Source organism: Bison bison, unplaced genomic scaffold, assembly GCF_000754665.1.
Source record: "Bison bison bison isolate TAMUID 2011002044 unplaced genomic scaffold, Bison_UMD1.0 scf7180017864181, whole genome shotgun sequence".
Lineage (NCBI taxonomy): Eukaryota > Metazoa > Chordata > Mammalia > Artiodactyla > Bovidae > Bison > Bison bison.
In genome coordinates, this window is record NW_011494753.1 from 1,924,064 (window position 1) to 1,940,862 (window position 16,799).

General features: G+C 47.1%; 1 protein-coding gene across 3 annotated transcripts in view; it reads left to right on the top strand.

The window, feature by feature from the left end:
• Positions 1-16,799, top strand: part of IL16 (interleukin 16) — a 112,699-nt gene that overhangs the window by 63,468 nt on the left and 32,432 nt on the right. For all 3 annotated transcript variants that reach the window (XR_825553.1, XM_010843241.1, XM_010843242.1), the window contains exons 5-8: positions 233-343; positions 3,938-4,052; positions 13,117-13,190; positions 14,688-14,904. Coding sequence is in view for 2 of the 3 variants with exons in the window: in XM_010843241.1 (XP_010841543.1) it covers positions 233-343; positions 3,938-4,052; positions 13,117-13,190; positions 14,688-14,904 (517 nt within the window). In the remaining variant the exon portion in view is untranslated. The remainder of the gene's footprint in view (positions 1-232; positions 344-3,937; positions 4,053-13,116; positions 13,191-14,687; positions 14,905-16,799) is intronic.

The window sequence follows — 16,799 nt, forward strand, 5'->3', positions numbered from 1 at the left end:
CTGCTGGTCGAAAAGGAGCCTGGGCTCAGCAAAGATGTCTCCTGGGGCCACCAAAACAGACCCTTGCACTGGACTCCCAACCATCCGCCCTGCATTCACCTCACTGCAGCCCCCATGCGGCAGACACTCAGAAGAGCAGGCATCAGGGTTTTCTCTGTGGGCTTTCCCCCTTCCTGGGGGAGTGAGCCGACATCCTTGGACTCATCCTCTCTCCACCTCACCCTTTTTCTAGGGCTTGTCAAGACCGACACGGTCGCTCAGCACAGCTCAGCTCGTGCAGCCCTCAGGGGGCCTCCAGGCATCTGTCATCTCCAACGTCGTGCTGATGAAGGGCCAGGCCAAGGTGAGCAAGGACCATGGCCAGGGGAGGCTCCTGGATGAACACGTGTTCCCAAGAAGCTGTCATGTCACAGTGGGGATGGGGACAGGGGCTGGGGATCCGGGCTTAGAACAGGGGTGTCAAATGCTCTCATGCGAGCAGGCTCAGGGAGGGGTAGGCAACCTAGCTCTGCACAGAGCAGGTCATAGGAAGACGAATGTTCCCCAGTTTGTCCCTGGTTTGCTGTTTTTGAAAATAGTTTTACCCTATTTTGAAATTGATTCAGTTCAAATCATCGTCAGCGTCAGTTCAGGTGCTGTAACAAAAATACCTTAGACTGGGCAGCTTAAACAGCTTATGTTTATTTCTCATGGCTCCGGAGTCTGGGAGTCGAAGTTGAAGGTGCTGGCAGTTGCCATGCATGTTGAGGACTTCTTCCCTGATTTTACAGTGGCTAAGTTGGTAAAGAAGCTGCCTGCAATGCAAGAGACCCAGGTTTGATCCCTGGGTCGGGAAGATCCCCTAGAGGAGAGCATGGCAACCTGCTCCCATATTCTTGCCTGGAGAATCCCATGGACAGAGGAGCCTACAGACAGAGGACTGTAACCCAAGGCAGGCTACAGTCCTTGGGTCGCTGAGTCGGACACGACTGAGCGACTGAGCACACACGTAGTTGATGTACAATATTATATGTTTCAGGTATACAACATAGTGACTCACAATTTTTAAAGATTATATTCTGTTCACAATTACTGTAAAATATTGGCTCTGTTCCCTGTGCTGTGCAATGTCTCCTTATAGCCGACATATTTCATATACAGTGGTTGTGCTTCTTCATCTCCTCCTCCTATCTTGCCCCTGCCCCCTTCATGAGGGCTCCACATTTATGGCCTAGTCACCTCTGAAAGTTTCCCCCTAATGTATTGATTTGATGGGGAGAACACCCATTCAGTCCATGTGTCTCCCCGAATTCAGATACGCAGACTGATTTTAGCCTCACAGTCGAGAAATACTGAAAGATAAGGAGAAAAGCAGTAGAGGTGGTGGGACAGCCCCAGTGCTCTGGGCACGCCCCACAGACCATGCTGCCCCGAGCAAGGAGATGACATGGGCACCGAAGAACTTCTGAGGTGGACACGGCTGCTGCTGCAGAGTTCTCAGGCCAGCCCAAGTGACCTAGATGCTTAATGGAAGAGTAGGTTTCTACCCACCTCATGATTTTGGCATGTGGTGTGAGAAGCTATTCACCAAAATGGTCTTCCTAGAGGAAGGTCCACACGTCTAAAGTCCTCCTCTCCACCCCTCATCACTTCTATCTCCTGGGAGCTCAGCAGAGAAACGAGGAGAAACCAGTGGGAAGAGCTAAGATAACTGTCCCTCTAGTCACAAGGGAGTCACTCTCTCCAGTGCCCAATTTTCTCCAAACAGCTTCTCTTCCTGATTTGTAAATCACAATGCTCTTACCTTCTTGCATTTTTTGTTGTTCAGTTGCTCAGTCGTGTCCGACTCTTTGTGACCCCATGGACTGTATCATGCCAGGCTTCCCTGTCCTTCATCATCTCTTGCATTTGGGCAGATGCATTTTAATACCATCAACTTTGAGATTGTTTTTGAGATTGTCTTTTGCAGTGCTCAAAAGAAGGCAAGGACTTCCCTGGTGTCCAGCAGTTAAGAGTCTGTGCTTTCAATGCAAGGAGCGAGGGTTCGATTCCTGGTTGGGGAACTAAGATTCTATGTGTGCATGGCACGGCCTAAAAAATAAAAGTTGTATACATATAAAAAGGAAGGCAGAATGGAAAAGGGTACCAACCCTCTAGCAAAGATGATTAAAAATGGTGTCAGTTATCTCAGTGTGCGCAGACTGTACAGTCAGTGAGTAGACTCCATGGGTGTATGCATCACTGAGCAGGTTGAATCAGCCTTGATGGGAAGCAGGAAGGTATTTGGCATAGGAAGCCTGGAGTGCAGAGCAGGAGTGGTGGCTTCAGAAATAGGGCAGGCCTCCCACTGTCTCCCTCACATAACCTCCACACCCAAGACCTCATCATTAACAGGCATGAGTAGGAGTGAGGCCAGAACTGAGTTGAGGAGGAGGAAGCAGAGCTGGAAGGATCCACCAGCACTTGAGATAGAAGAAGTGAAGTAGCTCAGTCGTGTCCGACTCTTTGCAACCCCATGGACTGTAGCCTACCAGGCTCCTCCCTCCATGGGATTCTCTAGGCAAGAATACTGGAGTGGGTTGCCATTTCCTTCTCCAGGGGATCTTCCCCATCCAGGGATTGAACCTGGGTCTCCCGCATTGCAGGCAGACGCTTTAACCTAAAGTCAAACCACAAAAGCAGCTGCCAAAACACAGGCACAGCACCAGGGGATTTGCAGGGATCCTTCCATTAACTGTTACAAAACCCTATTATTTTCTGCTAATAGATGAGGAGGGCTTACCTGGTGGTTCAGCAATCAAGAATCCACCTACCTATACAGGGGACCTGAGTTTGATCCCTGGGTCGGGAAGATCCCCTGGAGAAGGAAATGGCAATCCACTCCAGTATTCTTGCTGGAGAATCCCATGGACAGAGGAGCCTGGCAGGCTACAGTCCATGGGGTCGGAAAGAGTCAAACACGACTGATGCCTGAATAACAACGTAGACAAGGAGCTGAGAATCTGGGACTCACAGGACTTGCCAAGATCACTTGGTTAGTGAGCAACTGAACCATGACAGTGACCGAAGACCTTCTGACCCCGGGCTCTTGTTCTTGTCCACTGGATCATCCTGCCTCACTAGGGCAGGTGAAAGTTTGGGTCTAGAGCAATTATTTCAGCCAGGAAGAAGCTGGGAGCCCAAACAGAAGCCCAACCCGCTTTCTCATTTTCCTACCACTGTGCTTCTCCTGGACACCACTGGTCTCCTGGTCCTGCAACACCCACCACCTTCACCAGAAGCTCACACCAGCACTGTGTCCACACTGCTTTCCTGTCTGGCCCCTGCTCACTGGGTTCTCTTAGGATCTGAAGGTGGCTCTCAGGCCTGCCGCCTCTGTGATGCTGGGTGATGCATGAACTTCTCTGAGGAGCCTAGGAGAAACTGCCCAGCCGCAGTGATGCTGATACCCGGCAGCCATCACTTGGAGGGATCTTCCTGGGAGCCATGATGCTGACCACGCCCTGACATGCTTGTGAGCTGAATCCAGAGGCCCAGCCTCCAGCCAGTGTTCATGCCTTCACTCTACAACATATATTTCCTGAGCGTCTGCCTCCGAAGACCAAACCCTGACAAATAAGATGCACCCACTGCCTCCCTGAGCTCACAGTCTCAAGAGGAGCTCCCTGCAACCCAGGCTAAGCCTCCTTGGGAAGTTGTTGTTGTTGTTGTTTAGTCATGTCTGACTCTTTGCGACCCCATGGACTATAACCCACCAGGCATCTCTGTTCATGGGATTTCCCAGGCAAGTATACTGCAGGGGGTTGCCATTTCGTTTCTCAGGGGATCTTCCCCACCCAGGGATCGAATGTGGATTTCCTGCATTAGCAGGTGGGTTCCTTTATCACTGAGCCACTGGGAAACCCCAATGAATGGCATGGAACATGCCTCAGTCTGACCTTCTCCTCTTCTTTCCCAGGGCCTGGGCTTCAGCATTGTTGGAGGCAAGGACAGCATTTATGGCCCCATTGGAATTTACGTTAAAACCATCTTTGCAGGGGGAGCAGCAGCAGCTGATGGAAGGCTACAAGAAGGTAGATCTCTGAGGCTTTACTAGGTGACGTTTGAGGAATCGAAAGAGAATCCCCAGGCTCCCCAGGCTTCCAGTAGACACTGTTTGTGTGGGCCATTTTAAAGTCTTTATTGAATTTATTACAAAATTGCTTCTGTTTTATGTTTTGGTTTCTTGGCCGTGAAGCATGTGGGATCTTAATTCCCCAACCAAGAATCGAACCCAGATCCCCTGCATTGGAAGGCAAAATCTTAACCACGGGACCACTAGGGAAGCCCTGGTAGAAGCTCTTGGGAACGTAACATGTGTCTCAAGCCTTCAGAATCCAGCTTGCATGGATTCTGCAGAGAGTCTGCAAGCAGTGGGATACACGGCCGTGATGGCTCTGTCATGCCTGGCCCGTTGGCTGGGTGTGTTTGCACCCTCAGTCTATCACTGGCCTGGGACAGAGGACCAAGGCATCTGCTCTGCCCCTTGCATTCCTATTGCTGCCTTTGCTTTTCAAGGCTCCTCTCAGTTGCTGGCACCCCGCTCCCATTGACATCCTGTTTCTTTTCTGTTGTCTGCCCACCCCAGCCCACAACCATGGGGAGCCAGGCCCAGTGCTCTAATGAGTTGGGTGAATGTTCTCTGCGAGCCTGTCCTGTTCTGGACTCTAGGAATGCAGAGAATTATCAGATGGGGTCCTTCTACTGAGGAGCTAATGGTCCACCCCACTGCCCTCCTTCCCCTTCTGCCCACCTGTGCTATCAACTATCTCCCTTCAGCTTATTCATCTCTTCTCGGGAGGGAAGCCCCTGAGAGAAAGGGGTTGAAGGGCCTGAGATGCTCCCCAAGTGCCCCTCTCTGTCTTCTTGTCCTGGAGGGGAGAGTTTTCTCCCCACCCAGTCCCACCCCACAGTCACCCACCAGTTATTGGATAAGACACTTGACCCCATGTTCTAACTGGAAGGCAGAATTTGGGAGCAGATGGTCACGGAGCAGACTGAAAACCGTGCAGGCCTGACACTGGGCTACAAATGGATCTTTAAAGACAAGAGACCTCACAACCTTCCTTCTCTTCCCTATCAGGCCAGTTTCTGCACACTTTGCTGGGAGCCTTACCACCTTTAATAATCTAACTTGTTCAGGGTAGGGTTGACCAACTAGAGCCTTGCAGGCCACATCTGGGCCACTGCCTATGTTTATAAGGCTCACGAATGAAGGACAGTTTCCCTATTTCTTCAATGGTTGAAAAAAAGTCAAAAGAGGTTTTGATGCTTTTGTGACAAATTAAATTCAAATTTCAGTCTCCACAGAAGAGCTTTACTGGGACACAGCCGTGCTCACTCATTGACCTCTGGTCTACAGCTGCTCTTAGGCAGCATTGAGTAGTTTCTACAGACAGCTTGTGCTTGCAAAGTTTAAAACATTTTCTGTCTGGCTCTTTATAGAAAAAGTTTGCCAACTGTAACATTATACAGGGTTATGCATATGGATTTTATTATATGGACAGTGGGGAGTGTTGGAACCTTTTTCTAATTTGGGAGGGACTGGCCAGGACCAGGGTTTTTTTATTTGTTTTTTTTTTTAAGATGATTCAGGAAGCTGAGTGTAAGATGAAGTGGACTGGCCAGACACCAGAAACAGTAAAACCAGTTTAGAAGCTATTTTAAGAGCCAGGCTCCTAGCTCTTCAGGGTCTTCCCTGAGGCTGTAAACTTGGGAAGAGAAAGATGCTGAAGGGTAAAGCAGTGGCTTCTGTGGCAGTGGAAGATGAGGCCAGAGAACCCCTGAAGTTGTCTGATCTTAGTAAATTAGAGAACAATGATGAGTTACATAGAATAGGAGGCGGAGGACTGGATGAATCACAAGCTGGAATCAAGATTGCCCAGAAAAATATCAACAACCTCAGATATGCAGATGATACAACTCTAATGCCAGAAAGTGAAGAGGAACTAAAGAGCCTCTTGATGAGGGTGAAAGAGGAGAGTGAAAAAAACTGGCTTAAAACTCAACATTCAAAAAACGGGAAAAAAAAGAAAGAAAGATCATGGCATCCAGTGCCATCACTTCATGAAAATAGATGTGGAAAAAGTGGAAACAATGACAGCTTTTATTTTCTTGGGCTCCAAAATCACTGCAGACAATGACTGCAGCCACAAAATTAAAAGATGCTTGCTCCTTAAAAGAAAAGTTATGACAAACCTAGACAGCATATTAAAAAGCGGAGACATCATTTTACCCACAATGGTCCATCTAGTCAAAGCTATGGTTTTTCCAGTAGTCATGTATGGATATGAGAGTTGTACCATAAAGAAGGCTGAGTGCCAAAGAATTGATGCTTTCAAACTGCGGTGCTGAAGAAGACTCTTGAGAGTCACTTGGACTGCAAGGAGATCAAACCAATCAATCCTAAAGGAAATCAACCCTGAATATTCATTGGAAAGACTGATTCTGAAGCTGAAACTCCAATACTTTGGCCACCTGATGCGAACAGCCAACTCATTGGAAAAGACCCTGATTCTGGGAAAGATTGAGGAGGATCGGGGGGACAGAAGGTGAGATGGTTGGGTAGCATCACCAACTCAATGGACATGAGTTTGAGCAAACTCCAGGAGAAGGACACGGAAGCCTGGTGTGCTGCAGTACATGGGGTTGCAAAGAGTTGAACACGACTTAGTGACTGAACAGCAACCACACAAGAAGGTGAAGGAAGAGGACCAAATGAAGATATTCAGGTTTAAACAGCAGAGTGGAGTCAGGTTTCCAGGTGACCACTAGGTGGCGCAGTCCAACAGGCGAATGAAAATTTGGGTCCCAGTTCAAGAAGGGACTTAAGCTTGTTGAATTGTTTTTAGGGTCATGTGGAAAATAGCTGAAGTTATACAGTGGATAAAGGAGGCAGGGAAGAGTGGAGAGTGAAGAGGGCTGAGGCACAGCTTTAGGGGAATAACTGAATCCAGAGGCCTGCAGAGGAGTCCCTGAAAGAAAAAGAAGAAAGTAGATCAGGATCTTGAGACTCTGATTTATATCTGGTGAACTTTTCTGTGTTTGAATAAAAGATGGAGGAGGAACTGAAGTAGCCAGGAGAAACCAGCTTCATGGATTTTCTTTCCAGGTATTTGTCTCCCTTAGTTCATAGTAATCATAAGAGTTCGGTGAAAAAGACACTCAGCTAGTTTGCAGCCCTCGATTCTAGCCTCAGATAATTGACTGAATCCCCTTTTGTAACTTCTTTCAAAAGAGAAGCTTAAGAATTGGGCCTCGAGGGGCTTCCCTGGTGGCTCGGCGGTAAAGAATCTGTCTGCCAATGCAGGAGACACAGGTTCGATCCCTGGTCAGGAAAGATCCCACATACTGAGGAGCAACTAATCCCGTGTGACACAATTATGGAAGCCCTCTCACCCCAGAGTTCACGCTCTGCAACTAGAGAAACCACCACAATAAGAAATCCACGCCCCACAACTAGAGAGCAGCCCCTGACAACTAGACAAAAGTCCATGTACCAACAAAGACCCAGCACAGGCACAAATAAATGGATGAATGAATAATTTTTTTAAAGAAAAGAATTCACAGGGGATATATCTGTTGTGTCGACTGAAAACAAGAAGATGCACAATGTGAGAGGTGGAGTTAAGTTTCATTTGGGGCAAAATGAGGACTGCAGCCCAGGAGACAGCACCTCACATAGTTCTGAGAGACTGCTCCAAAGAGGCAGTGGGGGCAGGTAAGTATATAAGATTTGGTGAAGGAGGTGTTCGGTGCAATCAAGCACTTATTTTACAAGAGGTTTTCTGCTAGTCACGAGGAGCTAATGTCACCGTGAAAGGACTTAGTGCTTTTCTAGATATGAGGAAATGTGAGGATTGGGGTCATAAAATCAGTTCCTGAAAATATCAATCTATAAAGATCTGTTCCACCAGTTTCCCGGGAGCTCAAAGAGCCTCACTCTCTACCCTGGACTCCCTTCAGGGCGTGTCAAAGGTCAACAGCTGCAGCAGCACAGGGTTCAATCTCCTCAGAGGCAGATGGCAGATGCCCTTGGCAGGTGCCACTTTGTAGTTGACAGGTGCAACAAAACTATTGTGTCCAGATCAAGGCTAATAATGTTTCATCTGTATTCCCCTTGCAAAAAAATGATTGTGTAAGATTTATATGGCAAAACCGAGGCTAAACACCTTCCACCAAAAATGACCAAATAAGGAATAAAGACTCTGGAGGTTCCAGAGTTGGGCTCTGTGGCTCCCTTGAGATGGACCTTCTAATAATTTGAAAACAAGTTCAGGATTTTGCGTAATGAAGAATGGGTAGTGAAGTATGAAGTATGGCCTTTATAAATCCTTCCTTCAGCATGCACTTAGTTATATTGTGATTATTTTTTTAATTTGTCAGTTTTCATTCCTCAACTTGGCATCTTCTAAGGAAGAGGACTGAGCCTTTTGTTTTTCTCCTCTAGTTTTAGCAACTGAACATATTAAGCTGATTTGAATATTCTCCCCATCCCTTTTATTGTCACAGACACGTTGGATAAAATAGCACATTCAAACTTTAGAGAAAGAAATGGAAACACCCAGCTTCTCAGACACAAAGAAACCACTTGATCTTAAGCATGACCTTCCCAGGAATTGATGATGTGATAGTGAAACTGACGGGTGTCATTTCCAGGGCTCCAAAGAGCTCTGGTACCATTGTTCTTTATGTCTCAGCACAGAAAGAATTCAGTGAGAGACAAAGTAGTAGATAAGAAGTGGTTTATTAGAATAGGACACTTGTGAGTTCTATAGATGGGCAGGTGAGAAATGCCACCCCCTGAGACTTACTGGGCTACAGTTTTATAATAATAAGGAAATGTGGGGAGGAGGAGAAGATCTTCTTTCTCTTTTTTGAGTAGACGTCATGCGTCCATCATCAGTTCCTCTTCCAGGTTGGGCAGGCAAGTTTTCTTGTCCCTGCAGGTCAAGTTAGGTCCACAAATTACTGTTTTTCATGTGTGCAGAGAGCGTGTCCTAGGGATCATTACCTTACTGAGCTCACTGGGCAGGATGTGGGCTCATGCCACTCTTGTTTCACTGTTTGGGGGTATGTCTCCTGCTTCTGTCGCATGGTTTTGTTGCTAAACAAGACTGCTTGGTTAAGCAAACCTGCTTTCCTGAGTAATCATTAGCTGACAGGGTCTCCCATATTTTTTCTACTCACAGTCCCCAAGTGGAATTAACTATTTAATCACCTACTTTGTCTCTTCTCTCTGTCCCTGTCAGTAGCACAGGAAGCTGCTTATGGGGCATAAGGCCCAAGGACTGGGGTTTGATGCCCACACAGGGACAGGGGAGGTGGCCATGGGCCCTGGGAACCTCTGAGAACCTGCAGAAAGCCTTCATGCTCATGAGCCAGCAAGCCAAGGGAAGCAAGGAGGAAACATAACTTTGCCCTTGGCTCTTGGGTGGAAGAAAGACATCTCCCTCAAGAAAACAGAGTCAGTCTGTGTCTGGGTGAGTCTGCAGCTTTCCCATCAGAACCTGGGTCTCAGCACTTCCACGCCACAGAGCTAATGTTACAACTAGTCCTAAACCAGCTCTGAGACCCCTGTGTGCCTACTGGAAAAAAAAGGGAAAAAATAAAAGTTAGCAGTCTGAGGGCTATGGGAGTTCCACTAGAAAACAAGCTTCCCTTGAAAATGAGTTGAAAATAAAGACTATAACTTTTCAGCCATAAAAAGAATTAAATCCTGCCGCTTAGGACAACATGGATGGACCTTGAAGACATTATGCTGTGTGAGATAAATCAGACAGAGAAAGACAGTACATGATCTTACTTACATGTGGACTGAAAACAAAACAAAAAACCTGAACTCACAGACTCAGAGAATAAATGGGTGGTTGCTCATGAGGCGGGCAAAGTTGATGAAGGTGGTCAAAAGCCATAAACTTCCAGTTATAAAATGAATAAATCATGGTGACTTTAGTTAATAATATTATATTGTGCGTTTGAAAGTTGCTAAGAGAGTAGAGCTTTTTAAAAAAATTGTATTGAAGTATAGACGATTTACAGTGTTGTGCTAATTTCTATTGTATAGCAAAGTGACTCAGCGATACACATATTCTTTTTCATACTCTTCTCCATTACGGTTTATCACAGGATATTGAGTGTAGTTCCCTGTGCTGTGCAGTAGGACCTTCCTGTCTATCCATCCTGTATATACTAGTTTGCATCTGCCAATCCCAAACTCCACTCCTTCCCTCTTCCAGCCCTCCACTGCTTTGACAACCACACCCCTCTTTAGATAGTAGATCTTGAAAGTTTTCTCATCACAACAACAACAACAACAAAATCAACTTGTAACCAGGTGTGGTGACTAATATTAACTAGATTATGAGTTTGAGAAAACTCCTGGAGGTGGTGAAGGACAGGAAAGCCTGGCGTGTTGCAGTCCATTGGGTCAAAAAGAATCAGACATGACTTAGCGACTGAACAACAACAATATTGTGGTAATTATTTCTCAGTGTATAATATGCTGAAAAAATAAAAGAAGTAACTGAAAACAATAAGGAAAGAATAGAACACAATGAAAAGATAAATGTGAAAAAATAACTTAGAAATTAAAAAAAGTAAAGTCATTGCCAGGAGAAATATCAACCTCAGATATGCAGAGGACACCACCCTTATGGCAGAAAGTGAAGAGGAACTAAAAAACCTCTTGATGAAAGTGAAAGTGGAGAGTGAAAAAGTTGGCTTCAAACTCAACATTCAGAAAATGAAGATCATGGTATCTGGTCCCATCACTTCATGGGAAATAGATGGGGAAACAGTGGAAACAGTGTCAGACTTTATCTTTTTGGGCTCCAAAATCACTGCAGTTGGTGACTGCAGCCATGAAATTAAAAGACGCTTACTCCTTGGAAGGAAAGTTATGACCAACCTAGATAGCACATTGAAAAGCAGAGACATTACTTTGCCAACAAAGGTCCATTTAGTCAAGGCTATAGTTTTTCCAGTGGCCATGCATGGATGCGAGAGTTGGACTATGAAGAAAGCTGAGCGCTAAAGAATTCATGCTTTTGAACTGTGGTGTTGGAGAAGACTTTTGAGAGTCCCTTGGACTGCAAGGAGATCCAACCAGTCCATTCTGAAGGAGATCAGCCCTGGGATTTCTTTGGAAGGAATGATGCTAAAGCTGAAACTCCAGTACTTTGGCCACCTCATGCGAAGAGTTGACTCAATAAGACTCTGATGCTGGGAAGGATTGAGGGCAGGAGGAAAAGGGGACGACAGAGGATGAGATGGCTGGATGGTATCACTGACTCGATGGACATGAGTTTGAGTGAACTCCGGGAGTTGGTGATGGACAGGGAGGCCTGGTGTGCTGTGATTCATGGGGTGGCAAAGAGATGGACACGACTGAGTGACTGAACTGAACTGAACTGAAAGTCATTGAAATTTAAAAACAAACAAACCTCAGTGGGTGGGTTAGACAGCAGATAAATGCAACTGTCAGGAGAATATGTGAGCTGGAAATTATCCAGGGAGGCCACACAGAGCAATGGAGGAAAAAAAGATGAGCACTAGAGAAACATGGAGAATAGGTTGAGAAGGTCCAGAATATCTAATGGGAATTCTAGAAAGAAAGAACATCGTGAAAGCAGGGGAGTGATAGGTGATGAGAGCATGGTTAAGAATATTCTAGAATTATTTCAAAGCCCAGAACTTCAATACGAGGAAGCACCCCAATACATCCTAGTTAAAATTCAGGCTATTGAAGACAAATGAAAAAGTATATTTAAAACAACCAGAGAAAAAAAGATGGATTGTCTATAATGGAACCATAATTAAGTGACTGCAGATTCAGCAAAAGCAATTAGACCAGAAAGTCATGTAAAAAATACAGAGGCAGAGGACTTCCCTGGTGGTCCAGTGGACTCTGCTTCCACTGCAGAGGGCACAGGTTCAATCCCTGGTTGGGGAACTAAAATCCCACATGCCTCGCAGTGTGGTCAAACAAAACAAAACAAAAAAACAGAGACAGTGCTCTCTGTTGGTGTATTGAATAGATTGAGTGAATGGGAGAAAGTGATTTTCTGTGCACATAAAAATGGATTTCTGGATACAGAAAAAATTTTTCTCTTAGGTGTGTTAGTGTTGTGGAGACAGGACTTGGAGTAAAAAGCCCCTAGTCCTAATTCTTACTACCTCCTAATTCTTACTACCATTTGAACTTCAGCTTTCCCTGAGCTCACTTTCCTCTTCTGTAAGACAAGATCTTCATGGCATTCTGGAAACATCACATCCAACCCACATTTACTGAGTACTAGGGAGGCCTCACCCAGAACTGGCCCTGGGGGTACAGCATCTGCTGTTACAAAGCCCCATCTTCAGGGAGGGACTCTCTCGGGCTATCAGTCACCACTGGGGTGATGAGAGCTCTGAGAGTGGGAGGTGCCACATGCCTCAAGAGCACAAAATCAGAAGAGACTGAGAGGTTGAGGCAGTAGCTGAGACTTCCTTGGTGGTCCAGTGGCCACCTTCTAATGCAGGGGACACATGTTCAATCCCTGATCAGGGAACTAAGATCCCACATGCCACAGGGCCACTAAGCCCACTCACGGCAACTAAAGAAAGCTTGTGGACCACAACAAAGACCCAGTGCGACAAAAAATAAAGAGATGGTAGCTGAAAAAGGTAGGAGACACACGTTGTGGTTGAGAAGATCCATGGAAACGAGCACGGAGCTTCACAGATGACAGTGGAAAGGCCGGTGTACGATGTTTCAGCAAATGGTCCGGGGAGAGGGCAGCATCAGGGGCTGAGGCGGGAGCGGAAGAGGTGAAGCCAGGAGGTGGACAGGGAGCCGACCGGGCCAGGCCTTGGGTAAGGACCCTGGATCCCACCCTGGACCGTAAGAGGGGCCAGAGAAGGCCCAGCCCTGCTGCCCTGCCTGCCTCTCAGTGGGAGAGACCTGGGTGAGTAATGTTCTCTGTGGTGGTTTGTGCATCACACAGAGAGCTGGACAGGGGGTTAAGGGAGCGCACTAGAGTTTAAGGTGGGGGTAACGCCCCTCTTGGGGCCACACTCTTTTCAGCTACGATTCCTCCCTCCTCCCTCTCCCAACAGGTGATGAAATTCTGGAACTCAATGGGGAGTCGATGGCTGGACTGACACATCAGGATGCTTTACAGAAGTTCAAGGTGACCGTTCGTTATCCCTCTATGGCCAAATGCTCAGGCCTCCAGACAAAGGAGCCAAGCTCCCAACGTCACCCTACTTCCTTCAAACCTACACATTCTAATGGTGGGCTCCTTTGCGTGGGGCACCCCGCTGACACCAATCTTGGCACAGTGCCCAAAAGAGGCCTCACTCAGGAAATCACAATGTGGTCAGGACTGTTGCCTGAGGCCACATCAACCATCTAAGGTTTATAGCACTGTTTCAAAACGTTCCGCGTATTTCTGTTACAATCTGCTTTAAGTTTTGAAGACAGTCACTGAAAGGTATTTTTTGAGTCTCCAACTAGTTAGTTCAAGACTGTCTTTTTGGCATATATAAGAGCTGACTCACTGGAAAAGACTCTGATGCTGGGAGGGATTGGGGGCAGGAGGAAAAGGGGACGACAGAGGATGAGATGGCTGGATGGCATCACCGACTCAATGGACGTGAGTTTGAGTAAACTCCAGGAGTTGGTGATGGACAGGGAGGCCTGGACTGCTGCAATTCATGGGGTCGCAAAGAGTCAGACACGACTGAGCGACTGAACTGAACTGAACTGAACTGATGTATATATGTGGTATGTGCTCATACACGTGTTCAGTTGTGTCTAGCTCTTTGCGACCCCATGGACTACAGCCTGCCAGGCTCCCCTGTCCATGGCATTTCCCAGGCAAGAATATTGGAGTAGGTTGCCAATTCCTTCTTCAGGGGATTGTTCCAACCGAGGGATTGAACCCATGTCTCTTGCACCTTCTGCATTGGCAGGAGGATTCTTTACTACTGAGCCACCTGGGGATGGGCTTCCATATAGCTCATCTGGTAAAGAATCCACCTGCAATGCAGGAGACCCCAGTTTGATTCCTGAGTCAGGAAGATCCACTGGAGAAGGGAACGGCTACCCACTCCAGTATTCCGGCCTGAAGAATTCCATGGCCTGTATAGTCCACGGGGTCGCAGAGAGTCAGACAATACTAAGCAACTTTCACTTTCACCTGGGAATATATGTGGTAAATAAGATGTCGTATTCATATTCAGACATATAAATATATATCATGTAAATGTATACATGGGCTTCCCTGGTGGTTCAATGGTTAAAAAAAAAAAAAAAAAGAATCCACCTGCCAATGCAGGAAAAACAGGTTTGATCCCTGAGTCAGGAAGATACCCTAGAGAAGGGAATGGCAAGCCACTCCAGTATTCTTGCCTGGAGAATCCCATGGATAGAGGAGCCTGACGGGCTACAGTCCATGGGGCCTCAAAGAGTCAGACGTGACTGAACAACAGGAGTCAGACGTGTTTGAACAACTAATCGACAGCATCTGTATATACAGGTTTCCATATCACACACACGCACACCCTGCTACATGTTCTTCAAAAACATGTTCTTCCGCTACTGTTATTCACAAAAAAATAGTAATAAATAAAAGGTCGGCCTTGCCCTGAGCTGCTGCTGGAAGCTGTGACCCTCTCTATTTCAGCAAGCCAAAAAGGGTCTGCTCACCCTCACGGTCAGGACCCGCCTGACGGCCCCCCACTCCCTGGGCAGCCACCTGTCCCCGCCACTGTGCCGTTCCCTGAGCTCTAGCACGTGCGTCACAAAGGACTGCGGCTCCTTCATCCTGGACAGCCCCGAGGCGCCCGCCAGCAGCACCAAGCCCAATGACAGGATCCTGGTGGAGGTGTCCCTGGAGAAAGGTAGGCAGGCGTTGTCTCCCAGGGGCCTCACTGTCCTCCTCCACCTTCTGACTGGACCCCCCACTTCTGAGCTGTCTCCCAGACTTTCCTAGGGGGAATCAGGCCAGGCTGTTGTCCTTAAGCAGATTTTTGTTGTTAGAGTATAGTTGCCTTATGGCTTTCCAGGTGGCTCAGTGGGTAAAGAATCCACTTGCCAATGCAGTAGACATGGATTTGGTCCCTGGGTCAGGAAGATCCCCTGGAAAAAGCAATATCAACCCACTTAAATATTCTTGCCTGGGAAATCCCATCTACAGTCCATGGGGTTGCAAAGAGTCGGACACGACCAAGCGACTGAGCACTCATATGGTTGCTTTACAATACTGTGTTAGTTTCTGCTGCACAGGAAAGTGATTCAGCTATAGTGAAGTGAAGTCGCTCAGTCGTGTCTGACTCTTTGCAACCCCATGGACTGTAGCCTACAAGGCTTCTCTGTCCATAGGATTTTCCAGGCAAGAGTACTGGAGTGGGTTGCCATTTCCTTCTCCAACCCAGGGATCGAACCCAGGTCTCCCGCATTGCAGGCAGGCGCTTTAACCTCTGAGCCACAAGAAGCTATACATTTACATATATGCCCTCTTTTTTGGATTTCCTTCCCATTTAAATCACCAGAGAGCAATGAGTAGAGTTTCTGTGCTGTACGTTAGGTTCTCATTAGTTAGCTACTTTATACATAGTAGTGTATATATGGCAGTCCCAGTTTCCCAGTTCATCCCACCTCCCTTTCCCCCTTGGTACCCATATGATTGTTCTCTATATCTGTGTCTCTGTTTATGATTTTACAATGTTTTATGATTATTGTTTAGCCCCAGGGTCTAGGGCTCTGTTTGTTAACAGAAACCCAGGACACAGCATCCAAATTCAGTCAATTCAGTCAGTGTGCTCTGGTGCAGTGGTTAAAATAAAACAGAATGAAGCAAACACAGGTTTCTCTCTCTCATGCATACACACACACACACACACACGACCAGGAGTTACAGCTCTACGGCAAATCTGCTGGGACCTTGGATAGGTCACTTGCCCTCTCTGGGATCTTTTTCTTACTTGCGGCAGAGAATTGAGATGCTCTCACACACAGACATTTGAAGATCAACATCCAGTCCCTTCACCACTCGGGGTGGTTGCTGACAGGGACAGGCTCATCAGGCCCTCCCCGCCAGAGTGTAGCCAGGCTGAGACCTGGAGGGTGAAGAGGAGGCGGCAGGCCCAGATTGTTGGGAGAGAGGGAAGGCCAGTGTTGCTGCAGCAAGGTGGGCAGGGTGAGAAGTGGTTTTGCAGCACTTCATGGGGACAGAGGGAAAGAACCTGCAGGCCTTTGTAGTTTTGTTGTTGTTGTTCAGTTGCTCAGTCATGTGTGACTCTTTGTGACCCCGTGAACTGCGGCACACCAGGTTTTCCTGTCCTTCACTACCTCCCAGAGTTTGCTCAAATTCATGTCCATTGAGTCAGTGATGCCATCCAACCATCTCATCCTCTGTCACTCTCTTCTCCTCCTGTCCTCAGTGTTTCCCAGCATCAGAGTCTTTTCCAGTGAGTTGGCTCTTTGCATCAGGTGGCCAGAGTATTTGGAGCTTCAGCATCAGTCCTTCACTGAATATTCAGGATTGATTTCCTTTAGAATTGACTGGTTTGATCTCTTTGGCTGATGCTCTGCTAATTGCAGTTGGAAATCCTTGAGGGACTTCTGAGCACTCTCTCCATGACAAGCTATGTTCCAGCCATACTGGCTGGCCTCCTTGTTGGTTCTGCAACCTGGCCTGCTCTCCTTCCTTCTTCCCTCTCTCCCATCTTCTCTCTTTCTTCCCTCCTTCCCTCCCTCCTTCCGTCCCTTCCTCCTTTCCTTTTCCCTTTTTTCT